General features: G+C 43.4%; 1 protein-coding gene across 3 annotated transcripts; it reads right to left on the bottom strand.

The window, feature by feature from the left end:
• Nucleotides 1-4,716: 4,716 nt before the first annotated feature.
• LOC124121425 (GTPase IMAP family member 8-like) lies at nt 4,717-25,061 on the bottom strand. Of its 3 annotated transcripts, XM_046514590.2 has the most exons (5): nt 24,974-25,061; nt 20,809-21,133; nt 17,756-18,520; nt 14,329-17,306; nt 10,256-10,406 (listed from the first exon to the last, which is right to left on the bottom strand). In XM_046514590.2, exons 2-4 carry the CDS (start codon nt 21,127-21,129, stop codon nt 16,623-16,625), a joined length of 1,770 nt encoding a protein of 589 aa, XP_046370546.2. In that variant the 5' UTR covers nt 21,130-21,133; nt 24,974-25,061; the 3' UTR covers nt 10,256-10,406; nt 14,329-16,622. The 3 variants fall into 3 exon arrangements, with proteins under 3 accessions (XP_048241132.1, XP_048241131.1, XP_046370546.2); XM_048385175.1 differs by lacking the exons at nt 17,756-18,520; nt 20,809-21,133; nt 24,974-25,061 and adding exons at nt 4,717-6,684; nt 7,138-7,902 and having other exon boundaries at nt 10,083-10,406; nt 14,329-14,506; XM_048385174.1 differs by lacking the exons at nt 10,256-10,406; nt 14,329-17,306; nt 17,756-18,520 and adding exons at nt 4,719-6,684; nt 7,138-7,902.
• Nucleotides 25,062-26,281: the final 1,220 nt, after the last annotated feature.

The raw sequence follows: 26,281 nt of genomic DNA, 5'->3' as shown, positions 1-26,281 counted from the left end.
TTAAAGGGAAGCTATATAGTTATCCAAACGGGGTACAGAGCGATTCCTTTTACGTTATTTTATGCCTAAATAGTTATGGAAGGTGAACATATTTTTTTCAAATCAGTTTATAAGTGCACTTAATACACGTGTATGGTGTTATACGCTTCAACGGCTATATCACGGCGTCGGGAATGGGCTTCATTCGAAACATTACCCTGATGAAAGGAATCGAGCTCGGCAGTTTCGGCGTGACGTGCCAAAACTTGATTGAGACACTGATCTACCTTATCGCTAATATGGACATATTTTCTTCACACATATTACATTTACAAATATTACCGCGCACACTGTCGAGACAGGACTTTAACTCATCAGCATTTGTAATACAAGGCGATATCGATTGTGCCGAATGTACTACGATGAATAATAACACTTCTTTGAACTTTGTTTCCATTTACATGTGTTATCATTTGTTATAATATTCCTAATACGGACCCGGCCCTCTGTCTAAATCAGACTAACTTTTGACCCCACAACAAGTAAAACGTTCATTTCGCCTGGATGTCAAAACAATGACTTAATGAAGTCTAAAGCAGATATTCCACTGCACTACACAATACACAATGAACGTCAAAAGCCCCTTGCATGAATGCGCAATGCGGATGCGATAGGGTAATTCTCTCAAATGTTGGAGGCAAAATGAATTTCAAAGCTTTGTACTTATAGATTGCGGTGTTCTCAGCATTCCAGAGAATTCTGCGCTCGTCCTCACGGTAGACTACACCAAATGCATGGTGATAAATGATGATTGGAGATGTACATTTGTTTGTTTGTTGTTTAACGCCAGACTCACCAGTATTCTAGCTATATGACGGCGTCTGTAAATAATCGAACCTGCAACAGACAATCCAGTGATTAACATCATGAGAATCGATCTACACAATTGGGATACGATGACATACATCAACCAAGTCAGCGAGCCTGACTACCCGATCCCGTTAGTCGCCTTTTACGACATGCATGGGTTGCTGACGACCAATTCTAACACGGCGCTTCATGGGTTAATATTGTTAGTAGACAGACAGACAGACGATAGTTTATTAACGTCTCACTCCTGTACATACATAAAACAGCTTTATACAACTTGACATAGATAAAATGTACAGAACCATTAAATGGAATTATGAGAGACGAATTATCACAGAATTTATACATAAATGATATAAAGATGATATAGTAAAAAGTTATCCATGTAAAAGATGTTTTCTACGATTAAGAATTAAAAAGCAGACTTTGGCAAGTATAAAACACACACTGGAGTCACTGAAAATAAAACAAAGTTTGTCGATATCAGGCATATCTAAAACATTATAAGATTTAGTAATACATTCATTAAAAACATTTGCCCTGATATCATCATATAATGCGCAGTGAAACAAAACATGGACCTCGTCTTCTACGCTGTCATTACAGTGAAAACATTTTCTATTACTGACAGGTACACCTTCGTATCGACCGGTTTCCACTCGAATAGAAGCCACTCCACATCTAAACTTGGCTAGTGCCGATCTATAGTTTCTGGGCATCTTATTTGAAACATAGTATTCTGTCCCATATACTTGTTTGTAACATCGGTACATTCTCAATTTATTAAGCCCATTTCGCCCCTCTTCCTTTCTTAACATATCACTCCAACGGGTAACATATTCATTTTTACACCATTGTCCACCTGTGTACAAACAGAAAATTTATCAATAAAACCTGTAGCGTTTAATAGATGTCCTAAATCCATATTAGTAAACTTCTTTCTTACCCTACCATTCCAATTTTTAAAAAAACATTTACAGCGTATCTATCAGCCCAGTTAAACACGTGTTTGTTTAACCTACTAGACATACTCTTAAGGCGACACCATTGTCTTGCTACACTTTTACACTGTCTGACAACAGCGGGTGACCACGCCTGTATGAACACCACCAAGCCAATAGTCCTTCATTTCCCAATGATCGTCCGTATGCCGGGTGATTGCGTTATCAATTCGAATTACGAATTCCCCGATGTCTAACAATAACATCAAAGAGGGTCGGAATTTGCTCACGTGAGAAGGCACTGTCTTCATCTGACAGCCTACCTACCCATAAACCTACAAATGTAGGTTTAAAAAAAACATAGCTAAGAAATCATTTTTACGAAATAGGGTTGTTAAAAATACTTAAACAAAAACATCATTAAAATTTCCACTTAAAAAACGATTTTTGTAAATTCTGTTATTGTGATACTGTTGAAGATGAAGTTCATTTTCAATCTTACTCTGGTCTTAGATTTTGGGAAAGATGTAGCTTCCCTAGATCTAATTTTATATACGTAGTAGTTGAAAAGCTTGTACATTAATTTAATGTCAAGTTCTACTTTCCTTAACCCCCTCTCCGCACTTCGATCTGAAAAGCATAATTGGCGTTTCAACGACTATCGGAGGTATTTACAGGTTGTTACAATTAGCAATCCCCGTCATTTGAATCGGCCAGATGTTGTAATTTTAGTAATGTATTGGGTATTGTTCGTCATACATGATGTGACAAACTAATGCAATATTTTCGTCTTCGTTAACGGTACAAAAAACCCAGAGATGTAATGATGATTTCCACCGATATTGTGCAGTCTGGATCAAATAGAATTGAACTAAAGGGTTTGGCAATGACACTATGGTCATGTAATTTCGTCCACCGTAAACAAACCATTTAATCGACTCAGAATTGATTAAGTATGTAAGTTATTCTTCTGACAAACACTAAATGTATTTTGATATTAAAAAAGTACAGATCATTGAAAGCATCTCAAAAAGTCGGCGTGAGAGTCTGGAGACAGATGTTGAGTTGGGGGCGTCCCGTATTTCCACAGCCCTGTAATACGGGATCTGGCGGGGGAGACTTGCCGCCAGTCTATGTAACCCAACTCTCCCCTGGGTTCACGCTTACTGGCACTTCTTTGTGGCTCCCGGCACACGGCACATAGGAGCCTTCCCCTACTCGACATGCATCAACCAAGTCATCTACGATTATTTACAGACCGCCGTCAAAAAGCTGGTATATTGCTGAATATTGCTTGAGTTAAGCAACACGCACGAAGGGACGCATGCACGTGCGTACGTGCGCATTCATGTGCTTGTCGATACTGTTTTCTCCAGAAAACAAAATTCAAACTTCATTCACAAAATGTCCTCACAAAAACTATACAAAAAACAGCCATACGGCATGATTACGCATTAACTGACATATAATCTGCGAGGCAAAGAAAGTATACACTTGAAAATTGGATGTGACCAAACAATTACAAACGTTATCAAACCGTTACTAGGCTGAAACAGTCGCCGAAACACTGCAGACGTGAGGTCTAAAACACAACAATGATATTAAATACAACCGCCTTCGTGGTCTAAGTCTAGTGGTAGAGCGTCCGCCCGGAGAGCAGAAGGTCCAGGTTCGATCCCCGGCCGCGTCATACCAAAAGACGTTAAAAGATTGTACTTGTTGTTACCCTGTCTGGCGCTAGGCATAAAGGGGAGAACACATAGAAGCACAGTTTTATTTGAATCAAGTTGGGGACAAGTGATACTTGTAAATATACTGTGATACCCCCCGGTAAGAAAAGGTTAACTACGGCCTTGAGTAGGGTGTATATAAATGCAACAATGTAGCGGGTAAGGTATTCAGCCACAAAGTCGTGTTGTCAAGATTGTCCTGTCCTGGTTGCGTGATAATCTCGAGCTTTATTCCAGTAGGGGGCGGTCGGGTAGCCTAGTGGTTAAAGCGTTCGCTCGTCACGCCGAAGACCCGGGTTCGATTTCCGACATGGGTACATTGTGTGAAGCCCATTTGTGGTGTCCCCTGCCGTGATATTGCTGGAATAGTGCTAAAAGCGGCGTAAAACCATACTCACTCACTCACTTATTCCTGTAGACTAGTTGGGCCCAGTCTCGTTGAAATTCTTTTAATCCGATACGATGTCTGTCTGCGTGAAGATTCGAGAACACTTCTAAAGTTAGTGCGTCAGGTGTATTTTCTAATCCATCGATCAACGTCGAGGCTTCTAAATTCTCGGTACGAGTGAGCGAAGCATTCAGACAAGCATATCTGATTTCTGTATCTCGAAAACGCATATAATCGGGGACTTCCGGCATTCGTCACCAATCGCCACTTTCCGTAATCTGACATCGGTTTCTCCCGGAATGACACGAGCTGGTCAAGGATGGGGAAAAAAAATCAAGCCGCATCCCGTCGCTGTGGCATCTACACCCTGAAGCGAGCACCATGGAACGAATATTTGTGTTCTGTGTGGGTTTTCATTTGTACAAATCGTAATTTCCGAGAGGTAAAAATGAAGCCGAATCGTTTAAGAAAGCTGGCACCTGATTGGCCAAAGAACCAACTCAACCTTTATTTAGATTGGGAGTAGTTGGTGGCATCACTCTGGTACCGCTCCTGGCTTCTGATTGGTCGGAGGAGGAGGAGAGAGGACGAGGAGGGAGGGAAGAGGAGGAGGAGGAGTGAGTGAGTGAGTTGGGTTAACGCCGCTTTTAACAGTATTCCCGTTATATCACGGCGTGTCATCTTATTGTGGGAGGAAAGCCCGAAATGATGCAGGTCTCAGACATTTACCACTTCCGTGAAAACCATGAGCACGGGTATGGTGCTGACAAACCTAGAAACATATTCGGGGCGAACGGGGATTCGAACCCACAATCATAGGTTTCTGGCGTGCCCAAGGGACGCAACTCTGCACAGCGAATCGCGGCGCCTGAGACGACTGGGCCACCCGTGCCCCCTCATTTACACAACTGACAACCAGTGTTAACACATAGTTGCACAAGAACAGATATAGGGAAGGGGTTAGTTTGTTGGTTGAATCTTGACGTTAATCTGTTGATTAATCTTGTGTGTTGATAGGGCGGTTGAAACAAAGCTGAACATTTACTGAATATATAAAACAGTTAATGAAAGACTAACATCACTTTGGAAACATATTGAAACAATTAGGTATTTTGGACACGATTGAAGTGGGTTGTTTCCATTTTGACAATATTGTAACTCAAATTCTTCACAGGGATGATGTGCAAACAATTAACGATGAGGTTTCCCACTAACAACAATCCTCATTACCGCATTTCCTAATACTTCGGCCAGTTTCCGGCGGTAAACTGAGATTTGTACATGGACACCGACCTAACGATAAATAGAAGCGGTTGTATAATATCAAGTTTACCATGCTACATCAGTACAAAGTATGGGAGTTACGTCTTAACGCTTCGATGGCTATGTGGATCGCGGCCCAGTACCGTATTTCCAAATATTTCACCCAGCTTCCCCAACGCACGACAGTAAATACAGGCCCGGTGGTAAATAGAGCTGTGAAAATGGACACTCAGCTGACGAAAAATAGAGGCTGTGTGGTAACTGGTACATAGAGACGCTGCGTTTATATACTTTTAAGATTACGGTACTACATACAGTGTACCTATCCACTGCAACATTATATGTGAAGTGAAAGTAGCTTATTGTACGTGTCCGGACGTATGTCGGTTTTATAGTGCTACAGTGTTACATGAATACCCCCCTCAGACACAGACTCCAAGCCGACCAGCCCTTGTTTATCACCTAAATACCGAGCACAAGGCATATCTTATGGTACGGCGCGGCCAGGGGATCGAACCACCGACCTTCAACTGCCCCTACAGACGCTCAAACCACAACACGGAGGCGGGTTGATATATCACACAAAAGGTCAGTGAATGCTGACGTACCTGGATCGTATTGAAGGCACGACATTAACCTTGATTGCTCAGTCCAGACCGAATGATTATAAGATACAGGAAATAACTGCTCCTAGCTATTGGCAACGTCGAAACTTTTCTCCCATTTCCTATAGAAAATTGCATGCACCAGTAGGGGTGCACTCTCCAATTTTTCAAACCAAAGGTGTATCTCCGAACCACTAAGCCTCAAACTTAAAGGTAGCAAGAATTCAACAGTCATTGTCATCGGATATGTTTTCAAGGTCTAGGGACAATCTCTCTACCCCATTCTCTCTCATTAGGCTGTCAATCAGTTTAACAAGATCAATGACCATTTCTCTTTTCTTCCCAAGATCTGCTTCAGTGTTGTTGAATAAGACGTAACGATGTTGACAATCCTGCAATAACATTCGCATTGGACCGCTGGCCGACTCTATATGCTGACTAAATGTTAGCGATTTTCCATCCAGCTCCATCTGACGGTGAAATGAGTCTCCGCGAGTAAAGACACAGATGACGTGCTTTCTCAGGATGTCCTGATCTGCCTGACGGAGAGACTCCACTGCAGAGATCTCTTCCTTGCTCAGACGCTCGGTGGCGGACAGAATCAGCAGAACCACATGAACGCCGTGAGGGAACCATATTCCAGATTGCCGAAGCATGACCATCACATCCTGGGTCAGAGCCTGATCAACCGCTCCATCAAGATCCATCACATTAAGCTTCCGTCCCCCCACTGATTCGCTGATCTTCAGATTCTGAAAGAGTATTGTAGCTGTTGTTATTTGGCTCGAAAACTTTTTTTCTCCAAAAATTGTGTTTCCCGTTGTGCTGGCACCACGATTCGTCTTGCCCATCAGAATTATGTCCAAGGGTTCCCCTGGGGGTAGGTCTGCCACGGGTGTAACGCTCTCCTAAAACAACAACATTAAGGTTAGTCACATCGCTCTGTGAGCTGGAATTTCAGTTACATTATGACGTATCAACTTTAAATGTTATGGTTCTCACAGGCCAAGGATCATAATCGGGAGGAATCTGGACTTGAAACCAGCGGATTTGACATAAGCACAAAACTCTACAGAATGGTCATTTCGCTGCAATGACACCCATGCCCTTTTTAAGGAGGACTATGTTTCATCAATAACAAAACAATGTTTATATGTCACAAATCTAACAGAAAATAACATTTGAAAGACCCTAAGTCTACATAATATTCTGCGGATATATCTACACGCCTATTCGACTGATTGGATATCAACTGCATCATAATAAGAACCATTGTTCGACCTTTTCTGTATCTAAATCACAATTATCTTTTTTCAGCATTATTTTTCTGACACATATGTCTTGAAGGCAATTTTTCTTACCTTGGGTGACTTCAATTTAGATATAAACTTTGAGACTTCCTTTCTGAAACCACCCACTTTCTTCTCGGAGTCGTATTCTTCGAAGGCCTTATCAATTGGTTCAGAGTGTCTCCTCTTCTTCTTTGTCAGGTCCAGCTCTGCAACGACCTTCTTGTACAGTCGCAGCACTTTCGAGAGACGCTTTTCAATGGCACTAGCCTCTTCCTCTTGACTTTCTGTCAGTTCAACATCATCGTCTCCCAGAAATGAATCCAACATCGCCTTCGCCGCGAGAAGGTCATCAAAATTTGCCTCGAGTTGTTCAAGAAGAACCTCTAAGCCCTTGTCCTTCAACATGTCTGGGAGGTTGGATGAAAGGGATTTCAAAGGTACAAGCTCACATCTGCATGGGCATCTTTTCCCATCATTTTGTTCCATTACTTCACGTTTAAAGTCATCCAGCACTTGAAGCATCCCATCAATATCTCGTGGCATGTAGCTAGTCGGTGTTGTAGAAAAGTAGTCTATATTGATCTCGGAGCTGCTGCTTAAGTCGTTTTCCAGTTGCTTGAACTTTGCTTTGGCCCCGGCATCGACCATGCCCTTGAATGATAGTTTCCCTTTCAAATCAGCATGGATATCGTTTAATTGTTTTTTGTCTGAATTCTTTATCCGTATTCGAACCAGCAATTCCCCTCCGTATGTTATGCTTCGGACAAAATGGGTCCCTTTAAGTTTTCTCTTTATACGTGACTTCAACTTCGTTTCTTTCATGGTTTCTGTACCCTGTAATAGAAATTCCTTTTTAATTGATTCCTTTTTTTTTGACGAATTACATATGTGACATATTTCGAACTTGTACATCACTAGAAAGAGCGAGTGAGTTTGGTTTTACGCCGCTTTTAGCAATGTTCCAGCGATATCACGGCGGGGGACACCAGAAATGGGCTTTACACATTGTACCCATGTCGGGATTAGAACCCGGGTCTTCGGCGTGAAGAGCGAACGCTTTAACCACTAGGCTACCCGACCGCCCCGATGTCCGATGTGAAATGTGAAGGTTAGCCCAGAAATCCGTCCCTACAGAACTAAGTCGTAAAAACAAAACTGTAAATATGACTACCGCCCAGGATGAAGATACTCAAAATATGTACTTTATCGCAGGATAAAGTACTGTTGGCGTCTTTGATCTTTCGCCCAAGCATCTTAAAACATACTACACAAGGTGGTTTCTAAACTACATGAGAGATGTTTTCACACGAATTATACCTTCATACGAACAATACCCCCATAACGTCCCGCAGTATGCAATTTTTATCACTCTTGTCATGCATTTATACGCGTCATACTCGTCATACTTTATGTGGGTCATTCCGTTATATGTCTGAAACCAGTGTACGAGTAACGCGAGTCATACTATCGTACTCTCATACGAGTCATACCATCATACCGTCATGCGACTCATACCATCGTACCGTCATACCATCGTACCGTCATGCGAGTCAAACTGTCATGAGAGTCAATCGAGTCATGCTATCACGCGGCTCATACCATCGTACCGCCATGCGAGGCATACCATCGTACCGTCATACGACTCATACCATCGTACCGTCATGCGAGGCATACCATCGTACCGTCATGCCACTCATACCGTCGTACCGTCATACCATCGTACCGTCATACGCCTCATACCATCGTACCGTCATGCGAGACATACCATCGTACCGCTTTGCGAGTCATACCATCGTACCGTCATACGACTCATACCATCGTACCGTCATGCGAGTCAAACTGTCATGAGAGTCAATCTTGTCATGCTATCACGCGAGTCATACCATCGTACCGTCATACGACTCATACTATCGTACCGTCATGCGAGTCAAACTGTAATGAGAGTCAATCGAGTCATGCTATCACGCGAGTCATACCATCGTACCGCCATGCGAGGCATACCATCGTACCGTCATACGACTCATACCATCGTACCGTCATCTGAGGCATACCATCGTACAGTCATGCGACTCATACCATCGTACTGTCATGCGACTCATACTAACGTACCGTCATGCGAGTAAAATTGTCGTGAGAGTCAATCGAGTCATGCTATCACGCGAGTCATACCATCGTACCGCCATGCGAGGCATACCATTGTACCGCCATGCGAGGCATACCATCGTACCGTCATACGACTCATACCATCTTACCGTCATACGACTCATACCAACGTACATTCATGCGAGACATACCATCGTACCGCCATGCGAGTCATACAATCGTACCGTCATGCGAGGCATACCATCGTACCGTCATACGACTCATACCATCGTACCGTCATGCGAGTCAAACTGTCATGAGAGTCAATCGAGTCATGCTATCACGCGAGTCATTCCATCGTACCGCCATGCGAGGCATACCATCGTACCGTCATACGACTCATACCATCGTACCGTCATCTGAGGCATACCATCGTACCGTCATGCGACTCATACCATCGTACTGTCATGCGACTCATACTAACGTACCGTCATGCGAGTCAAACTGTCATGAGAGTCAATGGAGTCATGCTATCACGCGAAGCATACCATCGTACCGCCATGCGAGGCATACCGTCGTACCGTCTTACGACTCAAACCATCGTACCGCCATGCGATTCATTCCTTCGTACAGCCATGCGAGTCAAACTGTCGTGATAGTCAATCGAGTCACGGTCATGCTGTCACGGGGGTGGTCAGGTAGCCTAGTGGTTAAAGCGTTCGCTCGTCACGCCGAAGACCCGGGTTCGATTCCCGACATGGGTACAATGTGTGAAGCCCATTTCTGGTGTCCCCCGCCGTGATATCGCTGGAATATTGCTAAAAGCGGCGTAAAACCAAACTCACTCACTCAGGCTGTCACGCGAGCCATATGACCGGACTCATACCGTGAAACCATCACACCATCATGGTAATACGGCCAGAGATTCATACCGTTTCAACGTTAGCAACAGCAATGATTCCAGCGTGTTGTCATCAGTACGGCACTCCTTCAGATATGACCCTGTTCCCCCAACCATGACCAAGTTGGCTTTGACCTTCAGTGAGAGTTCCCCCGATACGTTAAGCATATCATGCACGTCTTGTGCTTTTTGGATTACAGAATAGTGTGCTATATTCCGGTGACGATCTATTTTTTCCACTTTGGACATCGATTCGTCTGTGAATAGGTCCAGGCCAGAACTGTAGGTCTTCAGGTCATATTCTCGACCCAGGGTCATGCCTGGCTGGTATGGAACCGACTCCGTCTGCATGGTTCTGTAAAGAATGTTACACGTGAACACTGGAACGCTAACTGTATACGCACATGTATAAAACACAACAAAAATATTGGGAAATATACTGTGTGTAATAGTGGTGTAACGATACGGCGATACAGTATTGTATCCCGATGCACAGCCCACGATACGATGCATCGATTTGGAAAGCATGTATCGCGATACATACGATATTTTCATAACACAGTTTTACCTACCGTATTTTCTTGAGTATAGTGCGCACTTTTTTTTCCAAAAAACACAGCTGTGTAGAAGGGGTTGCGCATTATACACGAATTTATGAGTTTTGATGTTTTTTCCCCCATGGAAAGACATTTCCGTGAGCACGTAACACCGGAAATACCATGTCAACAAATCCATACTGAAGTTCGCAAATTATTCATGTACTTACACTGGCTATAAAAAAAGTGATCTTTGTATATCTGGACTCATGTTTGTAACTTATTTCATTAATTTTATTCAAAATTCCTTTTAATATTGTTTTAATTGATTTCGGCGAAATCGTGTGTGAAGCGATCGGAAGAACGCACAACTCACCGTTATTAACAGAAACCACGGTCAGGTTACCGCTATTGACGCCTTGAAAGGAATTTTAGTTGACAGAGAATGGATACATATATCATAAATGCCATACTTTGATTCGTTAAAAGTCAGATTTGTTTTTGTTGGACGATTCTATGTCAACACGTAATTCTCGCGATCACGCGATCACGTGCACGGGAGCCTTGACGGTGACTGGTCAGACTGGTTCCATGTAAAAAATAATACCCGGCAATAGCGATCAGCTGCTTCGCTTAGGGTTATTATTATTTTAAATATGTTTAGTAAAAGGTGCATCTAAATTAACAATATATTGGATTATATTATTCCTGATAAAAAAATAGTTTCAGATACAACTTTTGCCGATCCTTGCATTAAAATACTGTAAAGTTATATCATTGGGTGTGTCTTGACCGAATCACCGGTAGATTCCAAGAAAACGTGTGTACATGTATAGCTGATTGCTGTGTCCGGCTTAGTTTACGAGAAATTACACAAGGTAATCTTAAACCCTGGATACAATGCCTAGCTGAACAAAAAATACAATTTAAACGGTAAATCAACATGTCTGGTGATTTTTTATCTCAAATTTCGAATTTGTACTGACGAAGTTTCTCATCACCCGTTCGTTTGCCGGACTTCGCTGAAGGGGTACGGTGTATTTTTTTTCTGCGCATAATATTCAAATTTTTTTTTTCTCCAAAATATTGAACCCGCTAGAGGGGCGTGCGCATTATACATTGGTGCGCACTATACTCAAGAAAATACATGAAATACATGGGCGGATACAGCTTTTTTGAAAAGGGGGGGTGCACAATTAAGATCTATTTACGCCCATGAAATACGTTTAACAGTTTCAAAGCCAGTTTGTTGTTTCAGTAAAACATACTGTATTGCTGACAATTTGCTATAACAGTAAATAAACACCTTATATCTTTTTAAACTGTACACATCTTTTAGATAGCAGAAAGACATCAACTTGGCTTAGCTTGTACCAGTAAACACTGTATCGTGATACGTATCGTATCGCGACCCTCCCGTATCGTTACACCTCTAGTGTGTAACCGAGATAAACAACCTGAAAGCTTTCAAAACAACCAATCAACAAAAATCAAATGCAAACGTGCGAAAATGAAACCCAATTTCGTCGTTATATAGAAGTGAGTTTGGTTTAAAGCCGCTTGGAACTGTATTTCAGTTTTATCAAAGAGTGACAGGTTGATGAGGGGGAAAGCCTGAAGTGATGCGGGCCTTGCAAAACCATGCATCAGAACTATCAACGTTTGACTTGACTCAAAAACCTTAAGACATGTCCATTCCTATTTTGCACCATCTTCCCGTGGCAAGGGAGATAACTGACTATAAAAGTCCAGTTTTCACTCTTGTCGAACTAGGCTGGAATTGCTGGGCTCGATCGTAGCGCCACCAGTGGCTATTACGAGTTATGACCCTTCTAAGCCTCTTCTATGGACAAATAAAATTCCATCTCTCGTTAAACAAAATGGCGGCACCCAGTCAAAGATCTGATCGATAATCTAGATCTTCATTGTGATAAAACGGTCTTACGTCGCGTAGTGCATCAAATTACGTGAGCGCCTTGATTAAAAACATGAAAAGATTTGGAAAATATCTGTTGATAACGAGTTGGCGGTGCACATGCTTTATAAATCCTGCAATCGATCGAAATCTGCACGACAGTTAACGAACCGGATTTCGATTTCGGAGCGCGATTTTGATTGGACTATGCACAGACTCGTTAGTCTAGCCAAAAGGTAACTCCATAATCCCAGCCAAGTTCCGCAAGGGTGGAAACTGGACTTTTATAGAGTCAGCTAACTTCCTTGCCTCGGGAAGATGAAAAGAACCAGGTTAAAGTCTGTAAAACTTTTGATTTCTCAACTTTGTACACTACTATCCCACGTGACAAACTTTATTCCTTGATCCATTGGGCTTTTGTTACATAACGTGGTGATTATTGGTATAGCTACATATCTATCTTCATAGGTTCAGACCGTGAAGATTCGGGGTAGAACAGGTCTTCAGGCGACTGTGCTTGTAGTAAGAGGCGGCTAACGGGATTGGGTGGTCAGTCTCGCTGACTTGGTTGATGCATGTAATCGATCTCAATTGCGTAGATTGATGCTCATGATGTCCATCACTGGATTGTCTGGTCCAGACTCGATTATTTACAGACCGCCGTCATATAGCTGGAATATTGCTGAAAATTACTTGAGTTAAAGCAACACGCACACTAGCATTCATTTGCTTGTTGATACTGTTTTCTTCAGAAAGCAAAATTCAAACTTCATTCACAAAATGTCCTCATAAAAACTGTAAAAAAAACCCCCGCCGTACGGCATGGTCACACATTAACTGTATAATCTGCAAGGCAAAGAAAGTATACACTTGAAAATTGGATGTGACCAAACAATTACAAACGTTATCAAAACGTTACTAGGCTGAAAACAGTCGCCGAAACACTGCAGACGTGAGGTCTAAAACACAACATTGGTACCCGTATTAAATACAACCGCCTCCGTGGTCTAGTGGTAGAGCGTCCGCCCGGAGAGCGGAAGGTCTGGGGTTCGATCCCCGGCCGCGTCATACCAAAAGACGTTAAAAAGATGGTACTTGAACGGCCTTCGAAATACATGTCATTGAGTTACCCTGTTTGGCGCTCGGCATTATGTGGCTAAAACAAGGACTGGTCGGCTCGGAGTCAGTATACTGTGTCTGAGTGGGGTATTCATGTTAAACTACGGCATGGTATCTCAGTGAGCTAGCACTATAAATCGGCATCAGTCCGGACTACTACAAGCAGCCACACAAACACACACACGTACATGCACGTCGCTTTATAAGTGCAATAATCTTGGACGCGACGTTAAACCCCATTTCACCTCACCTCACCCATCGTGCACCAAGCAACAACATACACAACGATCAGACGCATCACGCAACAGTCGATATCACCGTCTGTTTTGGACGATCAATAGGCATCATGCAATGGTCGCCATCACAATGACTATGACAATGACTCAGCACACCTTGACTTTATGAGCTGGTTCCCAAGGATAGAATGTGCCTCCTATAGCACCTCATTGCTGGTCGTAGGAAGCGAATAATTTGGGCACCCGTGGGAAGAACTAAACTTGTAAGAGGGCATGTAATGAATCAGCGCCGAGACTCGGCGACCTTGTTGATAGCGTGTCAGCGTGCCCCGACAGCGTGATCGATGCTGATACCAATCAATGGATTATTTGACTTGTTAATATTCTGTCATATAGCTAGAAACTGCTGACTGTGACGTTAAACCAGAAAAACATACAAAGGTTCAGTTTTCGATATGTTGGACCACTTACCTCTATTAGACAAGCGACTTCTCCAGTTGTGTGTTGCCACTCTGTTAGACAAGCGACTTCTCCAGTTGTGTGTTGCCACTCTGTTAGACAAGCTGTTGCCAGGGAATAACGTAATGTAAACAGAAACTAGAACTTTTTTGTCGAAGGGTATATTATAATTTCCTCTTTCGAGATTACTTGATAACTCTTATTTTACGTGTATTTTGGTCAGCAACGATCAGAATAATTAATCTTAACCAGAGAGGGCGTTTCCTTGTTATCCTTGCGTTTTGATAAGCATAATTTAGCTCGGCGAGCGTTAAATGACTGAATTATCTGAGGTTTGGGATTTCTCATTGCTGGTGGCGGGCTCTCGCCTTAAAGATTTTGAAAAACAAGCAAAAAAACTTTGTAAAAAAATTATAAAGAATTGTTATTTGCTTTACACGAGATCAGAAATTATATCGAAACGGACTTTCCACCCATTACGCAGCAGCTGTGACCTCGAAACTTGGTTGCAGATACGGAGCTGTATGTTCGTTATAATTTATTAACCAGGCATAAGAACGAAATCTGCCAGACATCAACAAGAAACTGTTCTATGTCTACAATACACAGGGAATCGACAACAGAAAACATTGAGAAGGTAACCAGAAACTAAGAAACTGGAGTGAGTGAGTCTGGTTTTACGCCGCTTTTAGCAATATTCCAGCAATATCACGGCGGGGGACATCAGAAATGGGCTTCACACATTGTACCCATGTCGGGAATCGAACCCGGGTCTTCGGCGTGACGAGCGAACACTTTAACCACTAGGCTACCCGACCGCCCCCGTAGAAACTGGAGCACACTGCAAGCGCAGAACATGAGGGAAATAGATTGCGAGTCACGAGAATCAACAAACAGCGAGTACATTTACATATTAAACTAGACGTGTATTATTATATGGGCGGTGTAAGGTGTAAATGTACTCGCTGTGTGTTGATCCTCGTAATATGACGGTCAACCTCCCTCTTGTTCTGAGCATGCCTAGTTTGGAAGGCTGTGGTCTTTATGTTTTAGTGCTGCCGTTTCCATGGAGAGAGTGTATTATGTTATGTATATTTAGGAGAGAAATTATGTTTGGTTCCTTCATTTGGGACATTCAACACACATGTTTGGTAAATTATTAGTTAAGGGAATCTTGTTTGAAAATTGTCCAGTACTGTTCGCAGCAGGTGACGCTCGTTCTGGTTTAGTTGGTTGGTTTGTTGTTTTACGCCGCACTCAGCATTATTCCAGCTATATGACGGCGGTCTGTAAATAATCGAGTCTGGACCAGACAATCCAGTGATTAATATCATGAGCATCGATCCACGCAGTTGGGATCGATGACATGTATCAACCAAGTCAGCGAGCCTGACCATCCGATCCCGTTAGTCGCCTTTTACGACAAACATAGTCGCCTTTTACGGCAAGTATGGGTTGCTGAAGACCTGTTCCACCCCGGAATCTTCATGGGGCTGGTCGTTAGAGGTGACTGGCGCTCGGCATTAAGGGGCTAAAACAAGGACTGGTCGGCTTGGAGTCAGTATACTGTGTGTGAGGGGGGTATTCATGTTAAACTGCGGCACAAGAGTACCGACACACGACCGGACACGTACAGTAAGCTACTTTCACTTCACATATAATGTTGCACTGTATGAATTACGGTAATCTTGAAAGTATATAATCGCAGCGTCTCTATGTACCAGTTACCACACAGCCTCTATATATCATCAGCTCAGTGTCCATTTTCACAGCTCTATTTACCACCGGGCCTGTATTTACTGTCTGTTGTGCGTTGGGGAAGCTGGGTGAAATATTTGGAAATACGGTACTGGGCCGCGATCCACATAGCGATCGAAGCGTTAAGACGATCGTAACTCCCATACTGATGTAGCACGGTAATGTTGATCAAATCACCGACCTTCAACTGCCGCGACAGACGCTCAAACCACAACACGGAGGCGGGTTGATATATCACACAAAAGGTCAGTGAATGCTGACGTACCTGGTTCGTATTGAAGGCACGACATTAACCTTGAATTAAATTGCTCAGACCAGACTCGATGATTATAAGAGGTCCGGTGTGATAGAGGAAACACGGTATCTTGATTTGCTGTTTATGACCAGCAATGAGCTAGCTATAACTGCTCCTAGCTATTGGCAACGTCGAAAGTTTTCTCCCGTTTCCTATAGAAAATTGCATGCACCAATAGGGGTGCACTCTCCAATTTTCAAACCAAAGGTGAATCTCCGAACCCATAAGCCACAAACTTAAAGGTAGCAAGAATTCAACAGTCATTGTCATCGGATAAGTTTTCGAGGTCTAGGGACAATTTCTCTCCCCTATTCTCTGTCATTAGGCTGTCAATCAGCTTAACAAGATCAATGACCATTTCTCTTTTCTTCCCAAGATCTGCTTCAGCGTTGTTGAATAAGACGTAACGATTTTGACAATCCTGCAATAACATTCGCATTGGACCGCTGGCCGACTCTATATGCTGACTAAATGTTAGCGATTTTCCATCCAGCTCCATCTGACGGTGAAATGAGTCTCCGCGAGTAAAGACACAGATGACGTGCTTTCTCAGGATGTCCTGATCTGCCTGACGGAGAGACTCCACTGCAGAGATCTCTTCCTTGCTCAGACGCTCGGTGGCGGACAGAATCAGCAGAACCACATGAACGCCGTGAGGGAACCATATTCCAGATTGACGAAGCATGACCATCAGATCCTGGGCCAGAGCCTGATCAACCGCGCCATCAAGATCCATCACATTAAGCTTCCGTCCCCCCACTGATTCGCTGATCTTCAGATTCTGAAAGAGTATTGTAGCTGTTGTTATTTGGCTCGAAAACTTTTTTTCTCCAAAAATTGTGTTTCCCGTTGTGCTGGCACCACGATTCGTCTTGCCCATCAGAATTATGTCCAAGGGTTCCCCGTCGGGTAGGTCTGCCACGGGTGTAACGCTCTCCTAAAACAACAACATTAAGGTTAGTCATATCGCTCTGTGAGCTGGAATTTCAGTTACATTATGACGTATCAACTTTAAATGTTTTGGTTCTCACAGGCCAAGGATCATAATCGGGAGGAATCTTGACTTGAAACCAGCGGATTTGACATAAGCACAAAACTCTACAGAGTGGTCATTTCGCTGCAATGACACCCATGACCTTTTTAAGGAGGAATATGTTTCATCAATAACAAAAATGTTTATATGTCACAAATCTAACAGAAATATCATTCGAAAGACCCTATGTCTACATAATATTCTGTGGATAAATCTACACGCCTATTCGACTGATTGGATATCAACTGCATCATAATAAGAACCATTGTTCGACCTTTTCTGTATCTAATTCACAATTATCTTTTATCAGCATTTTTTTCTGACACATCTGTCTTGAAGGCAATTCTTCTTACCTTGGGTGACTTCAATTTAGATATAAACTTTGAGACTTCCTTTCTGAAACCACCCACTTTCTTCTCGGAGTCGTATTCTTTGAAGGCCTTCTCAATTGGTTCAGACTGTCTCCTCTTCTTCTTTGTCAGGTCCAGCTCTGCTACTACCTTCAGGTAGACCCGTAGCACTTCCACGAGACGCTGTTCAATGGCACTAGCCTCTTCCTCTTGACTTTCTGTCAGTTCAACATCAACGTCTCCCAGAAATGAATCCAACATCGCCTTCGCCGCGAGGAGGTCATCAAAATTTGCCTCGAGTTGTTCCAGAAGAACCTCTAAGCCCTTGTCCTTCAACATGTCTGGGAGGTTGGATGAAAGGGTTTTCAAAGGTACAAGCTCACATCTGCATGGGCATCCTTTCCCATCATTTTGTTCCATTACTTCACGTTTGAAATCATCCAGCACTTGAAGCATCCCATCAACATCTCGTGGCATGTAGCTAGTCGGTGTTGTAGAAAAGTAGTCTATGTTGATCTCGGAGCTGCTGCTTAAATCGTTTTCCAGTTGCTTGAACTTTGCTTTGGCCCCGGCATCGACCATGCCCTTGAATGATAGTTTCCCTTTCAAATCAGCATGGATATCGTTTAATTGTTTTTTGTTTGAATTCTTTATCCGTATTCGAACCAGCAATTCCCCTCCGTATGTGATGCTCCGGAAAAAATGGGTCCCTTTAAGTTTTCTCTTTATACCCGACTTCAACTTCGTTTCTTTCATGGTTTCTGTTCCCTGTAATAGAAATTCCTTTTTAATTAATTCCTTTTTTTGACGAATTACATATGTGACATATTTCGAACTTGTAAATCACTAGAAAGAGCGAGTGAGTTTGGTTTTACGCCTCTATTAGCAATGTTCCAGCAATATCACGTCGGGGGACACCAGAAATGGGCTTCACACATTGTACCCATGTCGGGAATAGAACCCGGGTCTTCGGCGTGACGAGCGAACGCTTTAACCACTAGGCTACCCGACCGCCCCGATGTCCGATGTGAAATGTGAAGGTTAGCCCAGAAATCCGTCCCTACAGAACTAAGTCGTAAAAACAAAACAGTAAATATGACTACCGCCCAGGATGAAGAAACTCAAAATATGTTCTTTATCACAGGATAAAGTACTGTCGGCGTCTTTGATCTTTCGCCCAAGCATCTTAAAACATACTACACAAGGTGGTTCCTAAAATAAAACTACATGAGAGATGTTTTCACACGAATTATACCTTTATACGAGCAATACCCCCATAACGTCCCGCAGTATTCAATTCTTATCACTCTTGTCATGCATTTATACGCGTCATACTCGTCATACTTTATGCGGGTCATTCCGTTATACGTCTGAAACCAGTGTACGAGTCACGCGAGGCATACTATCGTACTCTCATACGAGTCATACCATCGTACCGTCATACGAGTCATACCATCGTACCGTCATGCGACTCATACCATCGTACCGTCATGCGAGGCATACCATCGTACCGTCATACGAGTCATACCATCGAACTGTCATGCGAGGCATATCATCGTACTGTCATGCGACTCATACCATCGTACCGTTATGCGACTCATATCATCGTACCGTCATGCGACTCATACCATTGTACCGTCATACGACTCATACCATCGTACTGTCATGCGAGTCATACCATCGTACCGTCATGCGACTCATACCATCGTACCGTCCCGGAGTCAAACTGTCATGAGAGTCAATCGAGTCATGCTATCACGCGAGTCATACCATCGTACCGCCATGCGAGGCATACCATCGTACCGTCATACGAGGCATACCATCGTACCGCCATGCGACTCATACCATCGTACCGTCATGCGACTCATACCATCGTACCGTCATACGACTCATACCATTGTACCGTCATACGACTCATACCATCGTACTGTCATGCGAGTCATACCATCGTACCGTCATACGACTCATACCATCGTACCGCCATGCGACTCATACCATCGTACCGCCATACGACTCACACCATTGTACCGTCATGCGAGGCATACCATCGTACCGTCATACGACTCATACCATCGTACCGCCATACGACTCACACCATTGTACCGTCATGCGAGGCATACCATCGTACCGTCATACGACTCATACCATCTTACCATCATACGACTCATACCATCGTACCGTCATACGACTCATACCATTGTACCGTCATGCGACTCATACCATCGTACCGTCATGCGAGGCATACCATCGTACCGTCATACGACTCATACCATCGTACCGTCATGCGAGGCATACCATCGTACCGTCATACAACTCATACCATCGTACCGTCATGCGAGGCATACCATCTTACCGTCATACAACTCATACCATCGTACCGTCATACGAGGCATACCATCGTACCGTCATACAACTCATACCATCGTACCGTCATGCGAGGCATACCATCGTACCGTCATACAACTCATACCATCGTACCGTCATGCGAGGCATACCATCTTACCGTCATACAACTCATACCATCGTACCGTCATACGACTCATACCATCTTACCGTCATGCGACGTACCGTCATACGACTCATACCATCGTACCGACATACGACTCATACCATCGTACTGTCATGCGACTCATACCATCGTACCGTCATGCGAGGCATACCATCGTACTGTCATACAACTCATACCATCGTACCATCATGCGAGGCATACCATCGTACCGTCATACGACTCATACCATCGTACCGTCATGCGACTCATACCATCGTACCGTCATGCGAGACATACCATCGTACCGACATACGACTCATACCATCGTACTGTCATACGACTCATACCATTGTACCGTCATACGACTCATACCATCGTACTGTCATGCGAGTCATACCATCGTACCGTCATACGACTCATACCATCGTACCGTCATACGAGTCAAACTGTCGTGAGAGTCAATCGAGTCATGCTGTCACGCGAGTCATACGACCTTGCGAGTGATACGAATCTGACTCATACCGTGAAACCATCACACCATCATGGTAATACGGCCAGAGATTCATACCGTTTCAACGTTAGCCACAGCAATGATTTCCAGCGTGTTGTCATCAGTACGGCACTCCTTCAGATATGACCCTGTTCCCCCAACCATGACCAAGTTGGCCTTGACCTTCAGTGAGAGTTCCCCCGATACGTTAAGCATATCATGCACGTCTTGTGCTTTTTGGATTACAGAATAGTGTGCTATATTCCGGTGACGATCTATTTTTTCCACTTTGGACATCGATTCGTCTGTGAATAGGTCCAGGCCGGAACTGTAGGTCTTCAGGTCATATTCTCGGCCCAGGGTCATGCCTGGCTGGTATGGAACCGACTCCGTCTGCATGGTTCTGTAAAGAATGTCACACGTGAACACTGGAACTCTAACTGTATACGCACATGTATAAAACACAACAAAAATATTGGGAAATATACTGTGTGTAACCGAGATAAAGAATCCGTTAGCTTTCAAAAGACCCAATCAAATGCAAACGTACGAAAATGAAACCTAATTTCGTCGTTATATAGAAGTGGTAGTACCTATTGAGAGTGCATGTCTAGTGATTGTTAGTGGCAGCAATAATGAAGCGCTCGTAAAATGTCAAGTTCTATTTTTTTCTAGATTGTTTGTACTCATGGTCTGCGACAACACTGCGAATACATTGTACCTGAATTAGCTGCTTTTGTACGTCATCCCCGCGTGCTGGAGTTTCCTCCTGGGAGAAACTTACTGATTGGAGATGCTTCGAGGTGACAATTGAGTGAGTTTTGAGTGAGTTTGGTTTAACTAACGCCGCTTTGAACTGTATTTCATTTTTATCAAAGATTGACAGGTTGATGAAGGGGGAAAGCCCGAAGTGATGCTGGCCTTGCAAAACCATGCATCAGAACTATCAACTTGACTCAAAAACCTTAAAGACACGTCCATTCCTATTTTGCACCATCTTCCCGTGGCAAGGGAGATAACTGACTGTAAAAGTCCAGTTTTCGCTCTTGTCGAACTTGGCTGGAATTGCTGGGCTCGATCGTAGCGCCACCAGTGGCTATTACGAGTTATGTCCCTTCTAAGCCTCTTCTATGGACAAATAAATGCCATCTCTCGTTAAACAAAATGGCGGCACCCAGTCAAAGATCTGATCGATAATCAAGATCTTTATTGTGATAAAACGGGTCTTACGTCGCGAAGTGCATCAAATTACGTGAGCGCCTTGGTTAAAACATGAAAATTTTTGGAAAATATCTGTTGATAACGAGTTGGCGGTGCACATGCTTTGTAAATCCTGCAATCGATCGAAACCTGCACGACAGTTTACGAACCGGATTTCGATTTCGGTGCGCGATTTTGATTGGACTATGCATAGACTCGTTAGTCTAACCAAAATGTAACTCCATAATCCCAGCCAAGTTCGGCAAGGGTGGAAACTGGACTTTTAGAGTCAGTTAACTCCCTTGCCTCGGGAAGATGAAAAGAACCAGGTTCAAGTCTGTAAAGTGATTTCCCAACTTTGTACACCACTATCCCACTAACTTTATTCCTTGATCCATTAGGCTTTTGTTACATAACGTGGTGACTATAGGTATAGCTACATATCTATATTCATAGGTTCAGACCCGTGAAGATCCGGGGTAGAACAGGTCTTCAGCAACCCATGCTTGCTGTAAAAGGCGACTGTGCTTGTAGTAATAGGCGGCTAACGGGATCGGATGGTCAGGCTCGCTGACTTGGTTGATGCATGTCATCGATCTCAATTGCGTAGATTGGGGTTGAGTCGAATCAGGGATTCGAACCCACACTCTCAAAGAGAGGCACCTAATCGCCAACACACAAACACAGGGAGGCTTCCCGGGTGGGACTCAACCCCAAAAGGTACTAGAAGTCAAACTTTACTAAGAAAGTGGAAGTGGAAGCCTCGGTGGCTGAGTGGGTAAGATCGCAGACTTTGTGTGCTGGCGTATACATTGATGCATGTCACAGTTCTTTTAAATATTTATTATTACAATATCCGACCCGTGAAGATCCGGGGTATAATAGGTCTTCAGCAATCCATAATTGCCTTAAAAGGCGAGTATGCTTGTCGCGACTAACGGGATCGGGAGGTCAGGCTTGCTGACTTGTTTGATGCATGTCATCGATCCCAATTGCGTGGATCGATGCTCATGATATCAATCACTGGATTGTCTGTTCCGCCGTCATATAGCTGGAATAATGCTGTGCGGCGTCAAACAAACAAACAAACAAACAACATTACAATATCCACCTGTATATTTTTAGCTTCGCCTTTATGGGAGACTTTCGTCGTGAATTTCGTCATCAATACACGGGTCTTTCTTTACCCAAGCAGTGTTCGTGTATTTCGAGGTGAGGTGAGGTGAAATGGGGTTTAACGTCGCGTCCAAGATTATTGCACTTAAAAAGCGACGTGCATGTACGTGTGTGTGTGTGTGTGTGTGGCTGCTTGTACTAGTCCGGACTGATGCCGATTTATAGCTAGCTCACTGAGATGCCATGCCGCAGTTTAACATGAATACCCCACTCAGACACAGTATACTGACTCCGAGCCGACCAGTCCTTGTAAATTTAGCACCTTAATGCCGAGCGCCAGACGGGGTAACTCATGTATTTCGAAGGGCGTTCCTTCAGTTAGGGGGGTTGTTGGCATACAAGATAATGTCAGGGATATTCAGATATGACGAGCCATTTGAAGTGTAAGTGAAAGGACATGACGGTCAAATATAAAGTATTTAAACAATAAAGCGCTACCTTTTGAACGCAGAAGGTTTTCTTTTGTAGTTAATTCGTATACCGCGCCCAGCGATTTCACGAGCAATATTTGGGTTGACAAAAGAGGGTCTATTGAAGTTCTTGTTAATTTTCAAGCTTCGAAATGTAGCTGCATGTTTATGACTTTACACATGCTAATACCATTCAAATGATTCATAATAGCGGATAAAGGTGAAACTTTGACTATTTGATTTTAATCTGTTGATTATTGGTTTCAATACGCTCATTGGAGGCTGCTGTCGTGTGACTTTGTAATATACCAACACATAACATGTTACGTCATAAGTCCTGGGTCACACACGAATCGAGAGATCATTCAAATATAGAACAATTCAATCTACTATTGTGCGGTTTTGAAATGGGCTTCACATAGTGTACCCATGTCGGGAATCGAACCCGGGTCTTCAGCGTGACGAGCGAACGCTTTAACCACTAGGCTACCCGACTGATCCTATACATTCAAGAAGCAACATCGGTGTGCCCAGTCAGCACATCATGGTTGTGATGTTGGTGCCTAGGAGCACCTCGTAGGCTTAGGGTGGGACGTCACTTTGTCTCTGGACCAAGGTCAATAGCCAAGGTCACCTGATACAGATTGTCGTAAATATATTGACTGGAAAAAGTAACTATACTTCATGTAATGTTCAATAAACAGAATAATTCTGAAATAAAACAATGGATCTTTGAATGCATATTCATCCAGACATATCCTAGGCTTCAAGGTCGCGATTAACCAAGATGTACGTGCATGTTCATGCACGGCGCACAATTTGGGTGTTTGCGGGTTTGTTAGGAGCACGATACTCATACACGTGTTTTTGTAAAATGGTGACAGCACTCACCGATTGTTTAGCTATGAGGTGCTCATACTAACACGTTTATGGTGGTGGTGGTGAAGGAAAGCAATAGGGATTAGCAATTACGTGATTTTAGACATACCCATGGCAACATACGGCCTAGTCTTTGGAATTAAAAGTTCATTGAGTAAAAGGTTCTCCTGTATCGGCTGCTAAGACTTAAATGTCACAATGACTACTTCTGACTTCATGCGCGACTGGGGGCACGGGTGGCCCAGTCGTCTAAGGCGCCGCGATTCGCTGTGCAGAGTTGCGTCCCCAGGGCACTCCAGAAACCTATGATTGTGGGTTCGAATCCCGCTTCGCCCCGATTATGTTTCTAGGTTTGTCAGCACCATACCCGTGCTCGTGGGTTTCACCGAAGCGGTAAATGTCTAAGACCTGCGTCACCTCGGGCTTTCCTCCCACATTAAGCTGACACGCTGCGATATAACTGGAATACTGTTAAAAGCAGCGTTAAACCCAACTCACTCACTCACTCATGCGCGACTTTACATTGTTTTAGCAGGTTTCTCGAAGATTCAGTTTTGGATATAGGTAGGAACACTTACCGCCGATAGAAACTTGTCCAGTACTGTTCACAGCTTCTTGTTGTGCGTTGTCAGGAAATGACGCAACATAAACAGAAACTTAAAAAAAAAATTGTCGACAGTCATCTATATTTATATCAATAAACATTACAAAACGAGTCCCCCTGAAATATCTTTTAAATTGCGTGTATTTCAAAACGGTTAGAATGATTATTTACGGTGATTTTATATCGATGGTCCCTTATCTTTTTGTTTTAAAAAGCACTCCCATGAACATTATTTGGGATAAAACTGAGAATATATGTGTCTACATCAAGCTCCTCACAGCGATAGTCCGTTCGGGGAGCTCTCTATACTACCGAGAGTGTAACGAAGGTGTCACGCGCTGGGAAGGAGCTTGTGTCTACATGGTATAAGGGAGATAACTCTGCTTAGAATATCGCTCTGCTGGTGGCAGACCAGTTTCCTGTTTGTTCTTTCTTTGTTGTTTAACGCCGCACTCAGCAATATTCCAGCTGTATGATGGCAGTCTGTAAATAATCGAGTCTGGACCAGACAATCCAGTGATGGACATCATGAGCATCTATCAACGCAATTGGAATATGATGACATGCATCAACCAAGTCATTTACGATTATTTACAGACCGCCGTCAAAAAGCTGGAATGTTGCTGAATATTGCTTGAATTAAGCAACACGCACGAAGGGACGCATGCACGTGCGCACTAGTTAGCTTGTCGATACTGTTTTCTCCAGAAAACAAAATTCAAACTTCATTCACTAAATGTCCTCACAAAAACTGGGAAAAACAGCCATACGGCATGATAACATTAACTGTATAATTTGCGAGGCAAAGAAAGTATACACTTGAAAATTGGATGTGACCAAACAATTACAAACGTTATCAAAACGTTACTAGACTGAAAACAGTCGCCGAAACACTGCAGACGTGAGGTCTAAAACACAACAATGATACCCGTACTAAATACAACCGCCTCCGTGGTCTAGTGGTAGAGCGTCCGCCCGGAGAGCAGAAGGTCCGGGGTTCGATCCCCGGCCGCGTCATACCAAAAGACGTTAAAAGATGGTACTTGTTGTTACCCTGTCTGGCGCTGGCCATTAAGGGGCTAAAACAAGGACTGGTCGGCTCGGAGTCAGTATACTGTGTCTGAGTGGGGTATTCATGTTAAACTGCGGCATTGTATCTCAGTGAGCAAGCACTATAAATCAGCATCAGTCCGAACTAGTACAAGCAGCCACACAAACACGTGCACGTCGCTATATAACTGCAATAATCTTGGACGCGACGTTAAACCCAATTTCACCTCAC

This window comes from Haliotis rufescens, unplaced genomic scaffold, assembly GCF_023055435.1.
Source record: "Haliotis rufescens isolate VD_foot unplaced genomic scaffold, xgHalRufe1.0.p SCAF_55, whole genome shotgun sequence".
NCBI classification, from domain to species: domain Eukaryota; kingdom Metazoa; phylum Mollusca; class Gastropoda; order Lepetellida; family Haliotidae; genus Haliotis; species Haliotis rufescens.
The sequence above is the reverse complement of the archived record's forward strand: the minus strand, read 5'-3'. Positions and strand labels throughout refer to the sequence as shown.